Source organism: Myxocyprinus asiaticus, chromosome 16 (genome assembly GCF_019703515.2).
Source record: "Myxocyprinus asiaticus isolate MX2 ecotype Aquarium Trade chromosome 16, UBuf_Myxa_2, whole genome shotgun sequence".
NCBI lineage: Eukaryota > Metazoa > Chordata > Actinopteri > Cypriniformes > Catostomidae > Myxocyprinus > Myxocyprinus asiaticus.
This window is the reverse complement of record NC_059359.1, coordinates 577,501-595,509: the sequence shown is the minus strand read 5'-3', so window position 1 is coordinate 595,509 and position 18,009 is coordinate 577,501. Positions and strand designations below refer to the sequence as shown.

At 38.9% G+C, this 18,009-nt stretch overlaps 1 protein-coding gene across 4 annotated transcripts in view; it reads right to left on the bottom strand.

Moving 5' to 3' along the window:
- The window catches only part of LOC127453652 (zinc finger and BTB domain-containing protein 7B-like), a 44,449-nt gene that overhangs the window by 17,396 nt on the left and 9,044 nt on the right, over positions 1-18,009 (bottom strand). The window contains exon 1 of one of the 4 annotated variants that reach the window (XM_051720211.1): positions 3,409-3,539. The exons of 2 other annotated variants lie outside the window; for them this stretch is intronic. In XM_051720211.1, the coding sequence (XP_051576171.1) occupies positions 3,409-3,462 (54 nt within the window). In that variant the 5' untranslated portion in view covers positions 3,463-3,539. Of the gene's footprint in view, positions 1-2,883; positions 3,001-3,408; positions 3,540-18,009 lie in introns of those variants that run through there. One more of the 4 variants, XM_051720214.1, reaches the window with a different exon arrangement.

Genomic DNA, 18,009 nt, shown 5'->3' with positions numbered 1-18,009 from the left:
CGATGTGATGTTTTGTGTTGTGAAAAGCGCTACACAAATAAAAATGACTTGACTTGAAATAACCGCATCTAAACAACAAGCCCTTTCATTTTTCAACACCCTGTCATGTGGAGACACTTTTAGGGCAAATCCTGTACTAAATGTTTTTTTTTTTAAACCAGTATCCTGTTTCAATACGTTGCATAATGGAAGTAAAATTGATTGTGAACGCCATTTCATGTTAACTTTATATAGAGAGGTGCAAGTTTGGACGACTTACTGCTGGACAGTTCAAAACTATTATATTTATGGGAGAATATTTCCATGCCACATGTCTGAATGGCCCCGTTTGCATTTGTATGTGCGTGCATGTGTGTGTGCGCCTGCAGGGGTGTGTGGGTGGGGTAAACTCTACGGGACACAAAAGAATAGGGAGAAATTTTACATCTATTTTCCACTCAAGATTTACATCAGAATCTCATCTTAGAAAATACTTTCCAACTGCTGCAGGAGCAAACGACTGGAACAGAGAGAGAGAAAGATAGAGACCATATGGATGTTAGAACACCTAAAACACATAAGTTAAATTAAACTCTGGTTGGGGTGTGACAGACCACAAGGTCCTTTTAATATCCCAAACACTGAACATAGTAACTTTATGACTTTTCCTAATCTTATGAGAACCGATTATGTACAAAATTTCAACTTGATTAAATGCCTCAACCGTCCTCCATGAAAACATTGCTTATGTTTGGGGTCTCAAGTATAAAACATGACTAAATGTACAACTGCACAATTAATAAAGAAAATAATGGAGATTATACAGCTTCTGCAATTAACAAATTGTGAAAAGTGTCAGTTACAGCAATCCATTTAGATCTACTACCGTTGCATCAAAATGTTCTATCAACATTTCTTTTTAAAGTGGTTGAGCACTGTAACCAATCACAGACATGTCTGTGGAGTACATAAGCCTATCAGTAATGGCGCGACAAACTAGAACTCTCCCATTATTATATTTCTCTAATAAAGTTTGTTTTTGGAAGTTTAGCCTATATAAAGAATATGGCTTGTATTTGCCTCACACAGAACAAGCTTTATAATAAAAATTCTATTAATCAAAATTAATGATTGTGATTACAATATCAAGGGAAATAATCGACAATTATGATTTTTGTCATAATCGTGCAGCCCTACAGTGAATTGTCACATGAAAGGCTTCTCTGATTGTAAAGATGTACTCCTGACAAAATTTATTTAGTTTTGTGTTATTGTCGTTTTCTACATTGTGCTTTTGTGAGTCAAGTCAGACCCCAAATACAAAAATGTTATTATATATTGGATTATAGATAGACCGATATATCGGTTTTACCAATTAATCTGTGCCGACAGTTGCTTTTTGGATCTATCAATTATTGGCAAAAATCTCTGCCGATAATTTATTTTTTATTATTCCCCATTAATGTCTATTTATATTTAATAATAGTAATAATACAGACTAGAGGTAGAGCGATATATCAGTTTTACCAATTAATCTGCGCCGACAGTTGCTTTTTGGAACTATTAATTATCGGCAAAATCTCAGCCGATAGTTGCAGATACTTTTTTTTTATTATTCCCCATTCATATCTATTTATATATAATAATAATATTAATAATACAGACTAGAGGTAGACCGATATATCAGTTTGACCAATTAATCAGTGCCGATAGTTATTTTTTGGAACTATTAATTATCTGCAAAATCTCGGCCGATAGTTGCAGATACTTTTTTTTATTATTCCCCATTTATGTCTATTTATATTTAATAATAATACAGACTACAGGTAGACCGATATATCGGTTTGACCGATTAATCGGTGCAGATAGTTGCCAATAATTTGTTTTTTTTACTTTTATTACTTATCAATATATATATATATATATATATATATATATATATAATATATATATATACACACATATATTAGACTGATATATCAGTATGACTATATATATATCAGTGCCGATAGTTATGTTGTATGTGAACTATTAATTATCTGCATATATATCGATCGATAGTTGCCAATAATTTGTTGTTATACTTTTATTACTTTTATTACTTATCTATATATGTATATATATATATATACATATACATATATATATATATATATACACACACACACACACACATACAGCATATCTATATATATTAATATATATGTACATATTATATATAAAAACACTTCATGAATATATTTATTATAAATGTGATATATAGGTTATAAAAAGCTCCATTTGGTAAATACTTACATATAGAGTATTGTTACTGAGCCAAGTATTTTGGGCTTGTTTATAGTTAAAAGTCCAGCATTACGCACCAAATCTAAATTTTTCTGGTTATTATTGGAATTTTGGTTGCCCAATAAACTGCTTTTGGGATTTTATTCATTTTCTGACTCTTGTAGTCTCAATGTCTGTGCCCATCATAGCAAGGAAAGACTAAGAAATGTTTAATCATTCTATAAATTGAGAAAAAAAAACCAATCTATTGGCTGATTAATCGTTATCAGCCTTTTCCGCCACCTTGGTTATCAGTATTGGCAAAATCCACTATCGGTTGAACTCTATATTGGATGCCAGTCATATTTCTGCTGCTATGTGGTAAAACAGGCCATTAAATGTTCCATAACATCTGCCATTGATTAGGTCAGAGAAACATATTGAAAGAATATGAAGGTAAAGTAATAGATTGATTTCAAAATGACTAGCATTATATTAACATGTACAGCATTAAAGTCTGTTGGACGCCAAACAGAGCGTAAAACATATTGAATCTCAACAGAACATGACTGTTAAAATTAAAAGCTCAGATTCCCCCTCCAAACAAGCACACACAGAGTTCTGCAGAAAAACACACACCTGAGCCTGGAATTTTCCACCAACAACCTGACGACCTCTCCACTTCCCTTAACAACCTGTGGCTCTGTACAGCCCATAATACTGCCCTCCGAAACCCTTGAGTGCTGCTTAAAAGCAATGCACCCAACACCTGATTAACCTGATCCAAAACACACACACACACACACACACAAATACAGGGAGAAACGAGATTTCCTTGGAACAGGTGTGGCATCTTAAAGCTTCTGGCAATGTTACACAACTGAGACGGAGTGGATTAGTCACTAACGAAGCCATGAGCCCCATTTTGGTTCAATCCTGATTCACTCGCATGCCATGAAAGAAAAGCCAAAGACTTACAAAAACACACGCACATTTCTGCTGTAACAAATGTCTTATCCCGCCTGTGTGATTTAAGAGAATAACAAACCCACAGACGGTGTGAACTCAAGACCTCGTTTCTACAGCAGTCGAACCCTTCGAGAGCCGTTCACACAGATTGTTCTGGAGCGTATATGATGTACATCGGTCCTGAGCGGTGCCTACCGTTCTGCCCCTCATGGGCGCTGTTGACAGTAGCCGTACTGACTTCTGTGTCATAGCATCCGTGTGTCTGTCTCACGCTCGTGTCTTTGTAAGTTTGGGGATCAGTGTTCTCCTGTGGGGACCTCCACCTTTGTCTTCTCGTCTTTCTTCTCTCTATCTCTCTTTTGTCTTCCTGTCTTCTGAAAAAAAAGGTGTTTGGCACCCCTCCCTTCTCGCCCACGTGCCCCTCGCTCCCGACGCATCATCTCGTTTCGAAACGGTCGCAAGTTTCCGAAAACAAAATCCCTCGCCCTCCGCTGCAATATGCGTTTGGATCAATTGCTGCAGCAAACAGGAAGGACTGTCGTCTGATTCGGCCATGTGATCTTTACAGCATGCTTACCGCTCTGCATCTTCATCATCATTTTCCATCAAATAAAGACATTTCATTAATCACGACGGATCATCAGTGAGCTTTAGGACTCTTTTCAGCTATAAAAACTCATTTACACAAAATAAAAATACAATCACTGTTCAACCCAACTGAGATGAATCAATACAGGCCAAATCTTCAATAACTGTAGACTTACAAACAAATTATATTTAAAGGATCAAATGAAGCAGCAAATATCACCAAATGAATCAAATATAAAGTCTGTGGCATTTAAAGTTCAGAAACTAAAACAGATCATGTGAGACTCACCCAACAAAGCTGTTACTCTGGATTTCATTTCTAAATATGCCATTGTTGTTTGACTAATTTAAGAGAATTTAAATCTGCTTCTCAAAAGAACAAAACAGACAATAAAGGATCAGACGGTGTCAAACGACAATGAAGCTTCAGGAAGTTTTTAGTGTCACAGGAACTCCTGTATGCAAGTGCTCGTTGCTTTTGTTTTATCTCACAGTTTCACATATTTCAGTCTAAAGAAAGGACAGTTTGTATTTGTGAACTGTGTAAGAAAGATGATAGATGAACTATTCACGGCATGAGTTTGAGAGAAGAGATTTCAAGAGCCGCTGGAGTCTGAACTTGTTAAACTTTAAATCTGTTCTGATCCATTCTGGATCTGAATCATCTGCAGCTGGTTGCAAGAAACACATTTAAGTTGACAAAAAGTCAACTGGGCCTGTTCCTCCACAGATTCAGTGATAAATAGTGTTCAGAAAAGGCATCAGCCGGTTAAATATGTGAATTAGTGGAAACGTATTTCTAATATATTTCTCTCAACATGATTATGATAACAGTGGCATGTAATATGACTGTTGCATAAGGTGTATACAATATTGGCACATCAATCACAAACACTAAATGTCAAATGTCCCATCAGATAAATGAACTGCGTGGATCAGTGGAAAACAATGAAAAAATGTATATTTCTTCTGAAAGGTGATTAGCGGCTTCTTGCGTCAGAAACAGATACTATCTACATCTTTCTTTGTTTTCATTATAAAGTGTTTGCCATTGCAGCGAGGGAACATTTCTCACAGAACTCAAGAAACGTTCTCGATTTAGAAACAGAGCACACATCTTTAAAACTAGAAAATCGTTCCAATCAAGGAATACTCCGTGTTCAATACAAGTTCAGCTCAATCGACTGCATTTGTGGCATAATGTTGATTACCACATAAATTAATTTCCTTTTCTTTAAAAAAAAAAAAAAAGCACAGATGTGTGTTCCAGTGAGACACTTACAATGGAAGTCAATGGGGTAAATTTTTTGGAGGGTTTAAAGGCAGAAATGAAGCTTATAATTTTATAAAAGCACTTCTGTTAAAACTTGTGTATTATTTGAGCTGTTTAAATCGGTCATTTTAGGGTTTATGGTGTTGCGTTGTCATGGCAACGAAGTTGTAAAATGTATATATCTTCACACAGATGCGGTTAATAAGTGATTTAATCACTGTAAAATCATGTTAACACACATATTGTTTATGTCTTGTGTCTATACTTTTGAAACAGTGAGTATTTTAATGTTTACAGATTGACCCCATTGACTTCCATTGTAAGTGTCTCACTGGAACACACATTTGTGCTTTTTTTAAAGAAAAGGAAATTCATTTATGTGGTAATCAACATGATTACCACAAATTCATTTGATTGAGCTTCACTTGTACTGAACCTGGAATAAGACTCAAAAATGGTTTTGTACATTTTAATTAAAAGCAGGGACTAAAAACGGTTCAAGGATGAAAAAGATAACCGAAAATAAGAACAAAGTCTATTCAACTGTTCCGGAGTGAAAACATTATTTTTCCATGTTGGTTCCAATGGTTAATAACTGGTTAATTTTGTTCCAATAATTGGTTCGTGAAACAAAGTCTAAATGGTTTATCACAATAATGTTTTCGGAATTACACCACTTCCTGTTGCCCAAAAATGGTGCTTTACTCTTTTTAATAGAACATGAAAAGCATGTGGAGGAAACCACTTTATTACACATTTCTTTGCCTTATTGCACATTGTGGAAGAAGACTTACATGACATGCTGAAGATATTTTAGACAACTATATCCACTGCATGTACATGCACAGTAAATCCAGATACAAGGAAAAACATTGAGGTAAAAAGTACAATTCTCAGCTGTTTTCAAGTCTTCACTGAATTATGAAGTATTGTCAGATATGATGCATTAGCACAGAGGACTGTCATTTAAAAAATTATGTTATTAACCGTCCTTTTATTTCGCTCTAACCAGTTACCAATTGAAAAGCAGGTTGCTGAACACCAGAACAGAAACGGAAAAATACCACGTCTGCTCAGAGATTTCATTTTTAGGGGTGCAGTCTACAAAACTAATATGAAGCATTGAAGCGTAAGTCTTAAACATTTCACGACTAACGGTGTCTCACTGACTACATGATTCTGTTTTATACTTTTTATTTAAAATGCAAAAAGTATTTCATCTAATGCTTCTTCAGCAAATGTAGCTTTTGCCCAATTCTGCACAAATAAATAGAACAGTAAATTGACTACGAAATGGTAGAAGATTTCTGTTTGTTATTTTTGTTTTATTTTAAATGAGAGTAAGAATATGATTTTTAGGAGTTCCAGACTGATGAAGCACTGGCCTCGAATTAACCCCCTTCTACCCAGATGACAAACTACATAGAGTGAAGAGACGATGAGACTGACAAGAATCACCCACACACCATCATCCCCCCTCAATCTCCATCTGTGCTCTTTCTTTTCTCACTCCTCATTATTTCATTTACCAAAGAGAGGGCCATGTTGATGTTGTTGTCATTTTTTTATTTACATATTTTGCATGTTTTTGTAAAAGTTATTTTTAATGGATTTGATTCAGCTCAGATATTACAGTGAATTAAGTAATTAATTAAGAGTAGAGGTGCGTCTCTCTTGCTGCTGGTTTAATCCTGCACTAAAGCGTGTGGACTCAAATCTCTCTAAAGTTCTCTGGTGTGTTTCTGTTTGTCTCATAATGGATTCTCACCTCCCACTGACACTTCACTGCTGCTGTGACAGCTCACTTCACTTCTCCCCTTCTGAAAATACGACAATACGGTTTCCTCAGCGCTCTTTCTAGATGTGAAATCAGCTAAAAACACACACTTTTGTTGCTCTGTGTGTTTGTGTGTGTGTGTGCAGCACTGCAGCCTGTTTTCCATAGGAACACACACACAACATCAGCATGTGCTGCACAAATGAAGGGAAACTCTAAGATTACACAGAAGGACAGAGCTTCAATACCACACACACATATTCTGAAGAACTTGCTTTGACAAAATTGGCAGAAGAATCAAGTCAAATTGATTCTTGACCTGAATTTATACATTTTTATGCACAGTTAAGCTAGAAGCTTGAATATGAATATGGACTATAAATTGAACAGAACACAACTGAAGCAACATATAAAAAAATAAAGAATTAATCATTAACAGTTAGATATAATAAATGTTAAAAACTACAGACTGAGAATCAGTAACAAATCAAAAGTGAAACAGTGCCAGGTGCATTTCACTGCACTAATACAATTATAGGAATTTAAAGCTACAGGCCTTTGAAGCTCAATTAACTAAATACCTTTGAGCTATATATATATGCATTTAAACAATCCAGAACATTCTGCAAGCACAAATAATAATTATTGTTCTTTTTTGAATACGATAGTTACATTTTTGTTTCTCAAATTTGATTGTAAAGATCAGACAGCAGTTTCAATATAATAAACGGATGCACAAAAACAATCAGAAACAAACACACACACACAGAGTTGTGCAAACTAAAGGAAACTGCATCATTTTTGTGTACCGTATGATGTGTGCGCAGGTCTCGTATTTTCATTCTGTCCCTCTGTGTTTCTCTAGGAGCTGAATGTGTGTTAGTGACGTATAGTGTGTGTTTGACAAACCAAAGGCTTACACATACATAACACAACACACACACACACACACGCACGCACACACAACAACAACAACCGCCATTCGCCACTAAGTGGCGGTGACGTCAACACGACGCTTGTGCCAGGCTATGTGCACCTTGAGGCCACGTGAAGTGTCGAAAGCCCGCTGGCAGGAGGTCACGGGGCAGACCCAGATGCCACGGGTTGACTGACTGAGACGACTGGCTGATGGACCACCTGTGCCCCCTACTGTGCCAACTTGCTGTGCTTGAGCCACACGACGCTCCGCTCATTGTTGTAAGCGTCGCTCCTCCGCCCTCCGTTGTTGTTGGAGGGCGACTGCCTCCAACTGCCCAGTAGCGTCCTTCACGAGCCTCCTCCACAGAGGCCGATCTTGACACTGCTGGTACCAGTCAGCGGTAAGTCCGCTCAGCTCCAGATGGAAATTCCTCCGGTACAGCTATTGAAGGCTTCACGAACTATGTGGTAAAAATAGATGTTAAATAATGTGGGAGCAAGAGGACATCCCTGTCGTACCCCAAGGTGTACAGGGAATGGCTCTGACTCCCGGCCACGTAGTGTGTGGGATGGGAAACACACACTAACACACACATAGTGAAACACAACACAAACACACAAACACACACACACACACACACACACACACACATACACACAGTAAAACACTACACATACACACACATTAAAACACTACACAAACACACACACATACTAACACACACAAAGTAAAACACACACACACACACACACACACACACACACACTAACACACACAAAGTAAAACACAACACAGACACACACACACACTCACACCACACACACACACAAACACACACACACACTAACACACACAGTGAAACACAACACAAACACACATACACACATACACACACACACACACACAAACACACACACACAGACACACACACACACTAACAGACAGTAAAACACAACACACACACATACACACACTAACACACAGTAAAACACAACACAACACACACACACACACACTAACACACATACACTCACACACACATACACACATACACACTAACACACACTAACACACAACACACACACTAACACACACACATACACACACTAACACACAGTAAAACATAACACAAACCACACACACACACACACACACTAACACACCCACACTCACACACACATACACACACTAACACACAGTAAAACATAACACAAACCACACACACACACACACACACACACACACTAACACACCCACACTCACACACACATACACACTAACACACACTAACACACACTAAAACACAACACACACACTAACACACACACATACACACACAAACACACAGTAAAACACAACACAAACACACACACACACACAGACACACACACACTAACACACACACATACACACACAAACACACAGTAAAACACAACACAAACACACACACACACAGACACACACACACACACAGACACACACACACTAACACACACTGTAAAGTTATTTAAATCGTCATTTTTACAGTTATTTTAGGGTTTTAGGGTTTGTTGACATTACATCGTCATGGCATTGAAGTTGTAATATTTGATATAACGTTACACAGAAAAGGTTGGTGATTTATCACACTAAAATCATGTTAACACACATTGTGCAGATTCAGTGAACAGTTGCGTCACTTTTGCGTGCGGTATTTCAGTGCAGATACCTGCGTCTTATTCACTAACCACCCGCAATCACGTTTAGCGGGCGCAATCAGTGCTGAAATTTTGCTGCGTCTGCAATATTTAAATGAAGTCATTGTCATTCCACGCAACACGCCTCCTTTCTGTGCAAATTAGACTCATTGAAGATTGCGCTTCATTCACAAAACTTCGTGCAATTTACATTGCGCTATTACCGCCAAAGGAAAGCAGGCGGTAAAATGAATTTTATTTAAAAGAGATGTTTGTGAACCTTTTCAACCGATCATTTCAGTAGTAATTAATTAAATAATCATCAAATGATGTTGAATTTAGCAGGCGCAATTCATTCTTAGTGAATCTGCCCCATTGTTTATGTCTTGTGTCTATACTTTTGAAACAGTGAGTATTTTAATGTTTACCGATTGACCCCATTGACTTCCATTGTAAGTGTCTCACTGGAACACAGATTTAAAGAAAAGGAAATTAATTTATGTGGTAATCAACATTATGCCACAAATGCTGTTGATTGAACTTAACTTGTATTGAACCCGGAATATTCCGTTAAATGATGATTTAAAATATCAGTTTAATCTGTATGACATCATATGTAAGGGAGTGATGTCATAATAGTGTTTCTGACCAGACAGATCAGTGTTTATCAGTGTTTACACTTATACTGGCCGCAACAGTTCAACTGTGTTATGGGAAAAAATCATAGTGATCCATTTTATTTACAATAAAAAAGATTGCCCTTGACACAAAGCACAAGAAAACTGATTGTAAATAATGTAGCGCAGTGATACTGTATTTGCTAATTAAAGACATTACGAGACATTTTTGCATTGACCTTCAACTCCGAAACAAAACTTTTTGACAGGGTTGACACGAAAGACAAATGTCCTGGGCGTTTAATATCTTTTCCAATTATAATCTGTGATTTATTACAAGGCGTGATATTACAAGAATCTATTCAAATTATAAATATATGTGACCTTTCCGTCTTTTTGAGTCACTTTGTCCCAGAAACACATTTGGAGTTTTATGCACTAAATGAAAGAATGAAAGCATGAAAATGATTAGATATCTGCAGTGGTTTGGAGTAGAAACATAACGATTATATAGTGCACAAGACTTACTCTGGCGGGGTCAAAATAATTCTGTGCTTTAAGGTTAGTGACCATAAATAATTATTTTTTAACCATGAGCACTTGACCATACACTCATAAAAAAAAGAAATGATATATATATTATTCTTGTTGCGGTCTAATCTGTCTTGGACGATATTTTTCTGATGCAAGTGAAACTTTGTAACTGTAGCAGTTCTAGCTTGTATGGCGCCCTGGGCGAAACCTGCTTCAAGATGCCCCCAAAGTGGGGCTTGGTGATTATAAATGAGAACGCTCCCTTGTTGACCGGGGGGTGGGGGAGACGCCCACTCGTGCCTCGTGCCACTCCCCCACAAGATGCCGCCCATGGGCAACTGCCCATGTCGCCCATGCCAAAATCCCCCACTGCTTTGTAATGCAGCACTTTTCTTACCACTGTCTCTTTAAGATGAATGGCTAATGTTGTATTGGATAAAAGCATCTGCCAAATGAGTAAATGTAACTATTTCGCCTTACAAAGGCAAAACGCAATAACTATCTGAAAGTGAGAAAAAAGTCACTTGTTTTTAGTGTTGATTTTGTAGTTACTGCAGTTTTCACACTTACACTCAATGTACACTCTTTTGACTAAATGTAAACTGCATTTTGCATTTGCATGGCTATTTTGGTACTTTGCAAGACTGTTACCATATATTGAGCATTGGGGGTAATGGAGGAGAATCAGAAGAGAGGAGAAGGTTTTGTGTGTTTAGTATGAGAAGGCAGGGCATTGTGTTGATTCATTGAGGAGTTTTTGAACAGGGGACATTACATTATTACTGTGGCACTGAAGGCTGCAATATACATAGACACACACACACACACACACACACATATGCTCACTGCACTTCCTGTGTCAGGATGATCACAGCAGTGTTTGGAATCTCTTTTTAATCTCACCAGATTACTGACCTAGTGTACACCACAAGCCTCAATAAGACATTACACACAGTCTCCAAACCTGATGAGCACAGAATTACGTTAAAAAGATTTCACCATCATGATCTAATGACATTTTAAGGATACTGAATACCATCAAAACAAAAACTAAAGAGAACTGAAATGTGTCTTTAGCACATATTGATGGAAACACATTGGAGGGTTTATCCGACATATGACTAAAATCTCATTTTAGCTGCTGCTCTTCGCTCTCAAACAGACAAAGAGAAGGAAATAAAAGAACACAGAGGGGAAAGAATCTGGGGTCTGAGATTTGAGGAGAAATCCCACAAACTAAAAAAAGAAAACAGGCTGCGCTCCTCCATCTAAACACAGACACAGTGTTCTTCGAAAACACACAAGAAAGACTGAGTGTGTGTGTGTGTGTGTGTGTGTGTGTGATCTACAGAGAGATTGAAGGGGAATGACAGGAAGATCATAGCTAAAAAAAGGGTCTAAAATCAGAGTTGTGGATTGAGCGAAGAGGGGGTGATGAGTGATGTGTCATCGAGAGTAAACGAGAGAGAGACAGAATGAAAGGGAAGAGAGAGAGAGAGGAAGAGGGGGAGTTGGGGGGTGTAAACAGAAGCAGAAATGGGGTGAGAGTGGGAGAGCGAGATAAAGACACAGGAAGCCGCATTTGCAACATGTGTGTGTGTGTGTGTGTGTGTGCAGACAGACCGAAATGTCTTGTCTATTCAGCAGAATATTCACTTTAAAATACTCATCTGACTACATAAGAACCGCTAGCGCAACCCACTCTCATAACCAAACGTCCCAAGAGCAACTTCTTACTTCCTACCTGAATCACCGAGATGTTGCCCTCTGTCCGTATTTTAAATGTCACTCTGATGCCATATTTAAATAATTTCATTTGATTTCAAAACTTTACCCAAGTCAGCATGTTTAAACATTATGGGCCTCATTCATGAAACTTTTATAAATATAGGAGTAAATTCGGAGTAATTTGTGCGTAAAACGGACCTTCATGAAAACTTTCCACCGGATTCACAAACACATCGTCCTCCCCAGATTTGTTAGTTAAACGTGTGTGTGTTAGTGATCACAATTACGATTATCATAATCCCATGAAAACACCATATAAGGAAGTCACCAAACTCGCTAGTAAATGCTGTAAACATCTATACGGAACAGTAATGAAATCGTTTTTATAAAGGAAGTGCATTGGTCAAATTTAAATTTAGCAAACACAATCGCGACTTAGTCATCGCATGTTTTTGCTGTCATATGATGCTCTTTTGTGAATCAAACGGTTTAAGAAGTCATTACAGTTTTACTCGACTGCTTAAATATATTTCTTGAAATGATGCCTCCTTTTCTCGAAACTCTAAACATAAATCCATAACTTCTCACCCAATTCCCCAAACTTCCTACTTTCAGGTCAAAATGAAGCTCTTCACTCAAAACCATTCAATCTTGCTGAAAAAACAAACTTTTCCATCAGACATGACACACAAGCCCTCAAAAGCACACACACTACAACATAGTCTACACACTGCTGAGATAAATTCAAAACAATACTACAAAAACCGGTAATAAGTTATGTTGCTTGTGGTTCTCCCCCTCAAAAACCTTTTCACATGATGAACACAACAAAAGACACAACAGAAGTATACATTTGCACACTTTTTATTCCTTAATGTACTGTACAGTGCAATACACCAAACAACAACAAATGATCCTGCCCCAGCATCCCGTCTTTGGTGTGGGACAGGCCAGAGAATCTCGTCAACATCACCGGCTATATTGGCCCTTGTCAGGCAGCGGGGGTAAAATCCTCTTGCATGCCTGATCCACCCCTGGCACGCATCAACTGAAATGTCTAGGCAGGCTTCTTCCATGGCCTGGAGGAGGTGAACACGGATGTGAGGTTCTCGGTCATAGCACTTTCCACCTCCACCTCCTCCTCTCCGGTGTCCTCAACCTCTTCCTTCACCTCTTCCTCCACCTCCTCCTCTCCGGTGTCCTCAACCTCTTCCTTCACCTCTTCCTCCTCCTCCTCCTCCTCCTCCTCCTCCTCTCCGGTGTCCTCGACCTCTTCCTTCATGTCTCTCTGGATCCACTGTTCCAAAACTGAATGAACTGAATGACTCGGGCCCTTTTATCTATCTATTGAAGGTTCTGATTGGTGTGTGATCAATTTTGACTCTCAGTGTTTCCACCTGGGTAACTGTGTGCTAACTGAGCTCAAGCTGTGCTGACTTGAGTGAACAATATTGAATGCTAGTGCTTTCTAAATGACCACATGGTGTAGAGTTTTGTGTGTAGAGTTTTGCAGTGACAGTTCAACATATCTGACTCATGTGTCAAAACAGGGGAATAGTGTTTATAGTTTTGGGAAATGGGTGTGCTTTTTGATAAATGGTGTTATGGTTTTGAAATTTTAGTTCAAAAGCCTGGTTATAGTGTTTAAGCGATCGAGAAAAACTGTATAATGGGAGGAGGATATCCACCACCGTATCTGTGAAACTTCTCGGGTAAATCATGATGGTAACAGTGATATACTTACAGCTGAAAGAATCTTCAGAGAAATTAATAAAATGCCTGAAGGTCTTTGACCGAAACGCTGTTAGATATTACACATTTGTAAGCTATACGACAATGAGTGGCCTTTTTCTATTTTTCTCCCCATTGTATTGTGTATGCACCTGATGTGATGTGTTTTTTTATGGGTTTAACAGCATTAGCATTGACCGTACATTATCAACTGAATGTGATTTATCAGTGCCTATACTGAATTATGAAACCTGAATTATAGAGCTCATATCATATATAAAAAAACTGTCCAAAAGTCACATTAGAGGGTTTTCTGCTGGAAAAACGGTAAGTTGGGAAACAATTATACTTTGAAAAAATAAATTTAAGCAGTAAAGAAACGTTTCTAAATAAGTAGAAAGTACTTCAAGTACAAATCTTTTTTCCCCCACTAATTTATGTTAGGGTTAGGGTTTAGATGGTCACGGTTCTCTGATTAGTGGATTTCTCTCTGTTGTACCATGGGTAATGTAGTTGTTTACCATGAATTCCACTATCAAACATGATTTTAGACAGATGGCTTCAACAGAAGTATAAACTATCGATGAACAACCTCGTAGCTCATGGTAGGTCTGTCTTTAAAGGTTTATAAATTAGCATTGAAAATCAATTTGTCTATGGGATAAATGAATGGGATATTTACTTCCAAAACCAGATTGTTGTACTCTATAGTGAAGCGCCAACCCTCACCTGTCAATCAACCGCTGCACCTCAACAAAAGTTTTGAACTTTGCTGGTTACGTTCTGCTTTAAAAGGAAATAAACGTCCGATTGACTTCACAGATCTTCTTCAGTGTGTCTGATATCAACATGCAGAGACACAGATGAGAAGCAAACACATCTGAATCTCAGTTAATACAGGTACTCCACTTAAACAATGGATCATTTTGCTCTAAATGTTGCATTTGTGCTTATATTACATTTTAACTGCATCTGGGAGAAACCTTTTCTCCCCAATTTGGAATGCCCAATTCCCACTACTTAGTAGGTCCTCGTGGTGGTGCGGTTACTCACCTCAATCCGGGTGGTGGAGGACAAGTCTCAGTTGCCTCCGCTTCTGAGACCGTCAATCCGTGCATCTTATCACGTGACTCGTTGTGCATGACACCGCAGAGACTCACAGCATGTGGAGGCTCATGCTACTCTCCACGATCCACGCACAACTTACCACACACCCCATTGAGAGCGAGAACCACTAATCACGACCACGAGGAGGTTACCCCATGTGACTCTACCCTCCCTAGCAACTGGGACAATTTGGTTGCTTAGGAGACCTGGCTGGAGTCACTCAGCACACCCTGAATTTGAACTCGCTACTCCAGGTGTGATAGTCAGTGTCAATGCTCGCTGAGATACCCAGACCCGACCTAGTCTTTTATGACTTATTTGTGGTTTATTATCATCATGCAGTAACACATCGAAATAGTGATCGATGTATGTGGTCATGAAATCAGAGCCCCTCCACTTAAAATCTGAACACAAGTGGTCACAGGAGACGCATTTAAGCGACCAGATGTAAACAACGATGTGTCTCGCCTGACCACATGTAATCGGATCACCCAAGACGCATCGTAATACCAGATGTAAACATGGTAGAAGTGAGGAACAGATCCAACTTTAAAAGTCTTTATGCAGCGATCAGCGTACCCATCTGCCGTAACACTCAAATCCCGCTCTTATTGAAAAACATTTACAAATTGCCGCCTCAACAAGACGTTAGTGATGTCAAATGCCATTGGCTCTTGCCAGTCATGTGACTGATTAGGCCCGTTTCCACTATCGGGCCAAATGAGGGCATTCTAGTGCATGTGCCAGGGCCAGTTATGTTCCCAATGTCACTTCCAGGGCTTCATCGTGTCTCATTGGGGCCAGTGGCCAATGTCCTTTGTCCCGCCGATTACCCTTGGGCCAGATAAGGCCAACTGGGGATTGAGGTGAGATCAATGTCAAAGGCGTAGTTTCTCTGAGTCAGGTCAGATGTTTCAGAACCAAGATCAGCGAACTTGCCAGGTTGTGTATCCAGCACACAACGGTACAGGTTTGGGAAAATTCGTAAAATTGCGGGCACAGTAACAAATCCGTTAAAACACACAATTGTGCCCAAAGAAAGAACTTTTCATGGTTCGAGATGATTGACGGTGTGCTGGGACATCGTCCCGCTGTCTGTGAGTTGTGAATGCTAACTTATCTTGCTAGATAGCTAATGTTTACAAACGATATAAACTCAATATTCTAGATAACTAAGTAACATGATACCTCAGCTTGAGTTTCCCTCTTGCTTGTGAAATGGGCGAGGTGTGTGACGTTGGCACCAGGGCGGCGTGTTAAGGGCGGGTTTTAGGGCAACGCTGCGGGGCTATTGTCCTGATAGTGAGAACGCAGATCGATTTTGGTCTCGTGACTCGAGCACTGAGGCTATTAGTCCCGGCTGGCCAGTTTATAGCCCTGGCTCGAACTGGCCCGATAGCGGAAAAGCGGCTATTGTGATTATTCTAATGTTTGGATGTATGTTTTTGAATGATCAGTTTCACTTGGTTCCTCACACAGTGATATCCTGCGACTTTGGTGGTCTTTAAATGCAGCATGAGTTGTTTTGGAATACATTTATAGGGATTTTTTGGAATATTGTGACTTGTATCTGCTCTTCTTTTATATTGTTGGATAGTTATATATTGTTGTTATATTATTGGTTGGGTTTAGGCGTAGTGGTGGGGTTAGGTGTTAAAAAATATACATATTATGACTCCAGTCAGGTCTCCTAAGCAACCAAATTGGCCCGGTTGCTAGGGAGGGTAGAGTCACATGGGGTAACCTCCTCGTGGTCGCTATAATGTGGTTCTCGCTCTCAATGGGGCGTGTGGTGAGTTGTGCGTGGATGCCGTGGAGAATAGCGTGAAGCCTCCACACGCGCTATGTCTCCACGGTAACGTGCTCAACAAGTCACGTGATAAGATGAGGCAACTGAGATTCGTCCTCCGCCACCCGGATTGAGGCGAGTCACTACGCCACCACGAGGACTTAGAGTGCATTGGGAATTGGGCGTTCCAAATTGGGGAGAAAATAAAAAAATAAAAAAATAAAATATACATATTATAGTGCAATGTCAATAAAAATATTGTGACTAAATGTACCTGTCTGTTACATGTTTATATTGTTTATAAGTGGTTAAGTTTAGGGGTAGGGTTTGGTTAGGGTTCACAGTATATTGTAACTAAATCTAATATAAGTATAATAAAACACATTACTGTTAAACACGTGCAATAAATCTGGAGATTGCTGAGCCTGTGATGGAATCAAAAAGCATATGATATAGGCAAAATGTGACATCTTTGTCAGGAGACTTTATGCAAAATTGCTCCACATAACACTTGAACTCAAAAGTCCAAAATTAAAGTGAAACATTCTAGAATGTCAGTTGATATTTCATGTCGATAATATAGATTCAGGGTCTGTGAAAGTACTCCTTACACAACATCACCTCTACTGAACCTGATAGAAACCTGACATGTGTTCATGTCTAATAAAACTACTAGACAGCCTGTAATGTGTGACAGCCTGTGTGCACAACCCAGACACCGTTTCCTACAAACTGTAAACATCAAAACACCAGAGAAATGCAGCATCACTTTCTAAATCAGTCACAATCAAAAAGAAATCACAGTTGTTGATGAGTCACGTGCTGGAGAATCTCCCTTCAAAAACACATTTGATTATTCAACGGGCACTGAAAAAACATGGAGATGCAAAGATCAGGCCCATCTCTGAAGATGAGAAGAGAATTTCCCTAGCAAAGCTAACACTAGAGGAGATACGACACACAGCGACGGATCGGAGAGCAGACGCATCTGAGCTGCTTTCAGTCGTCAGGTTTAGATTTGTTTTTGGCTAATATCCAGCGACTAACTCTGCATCTA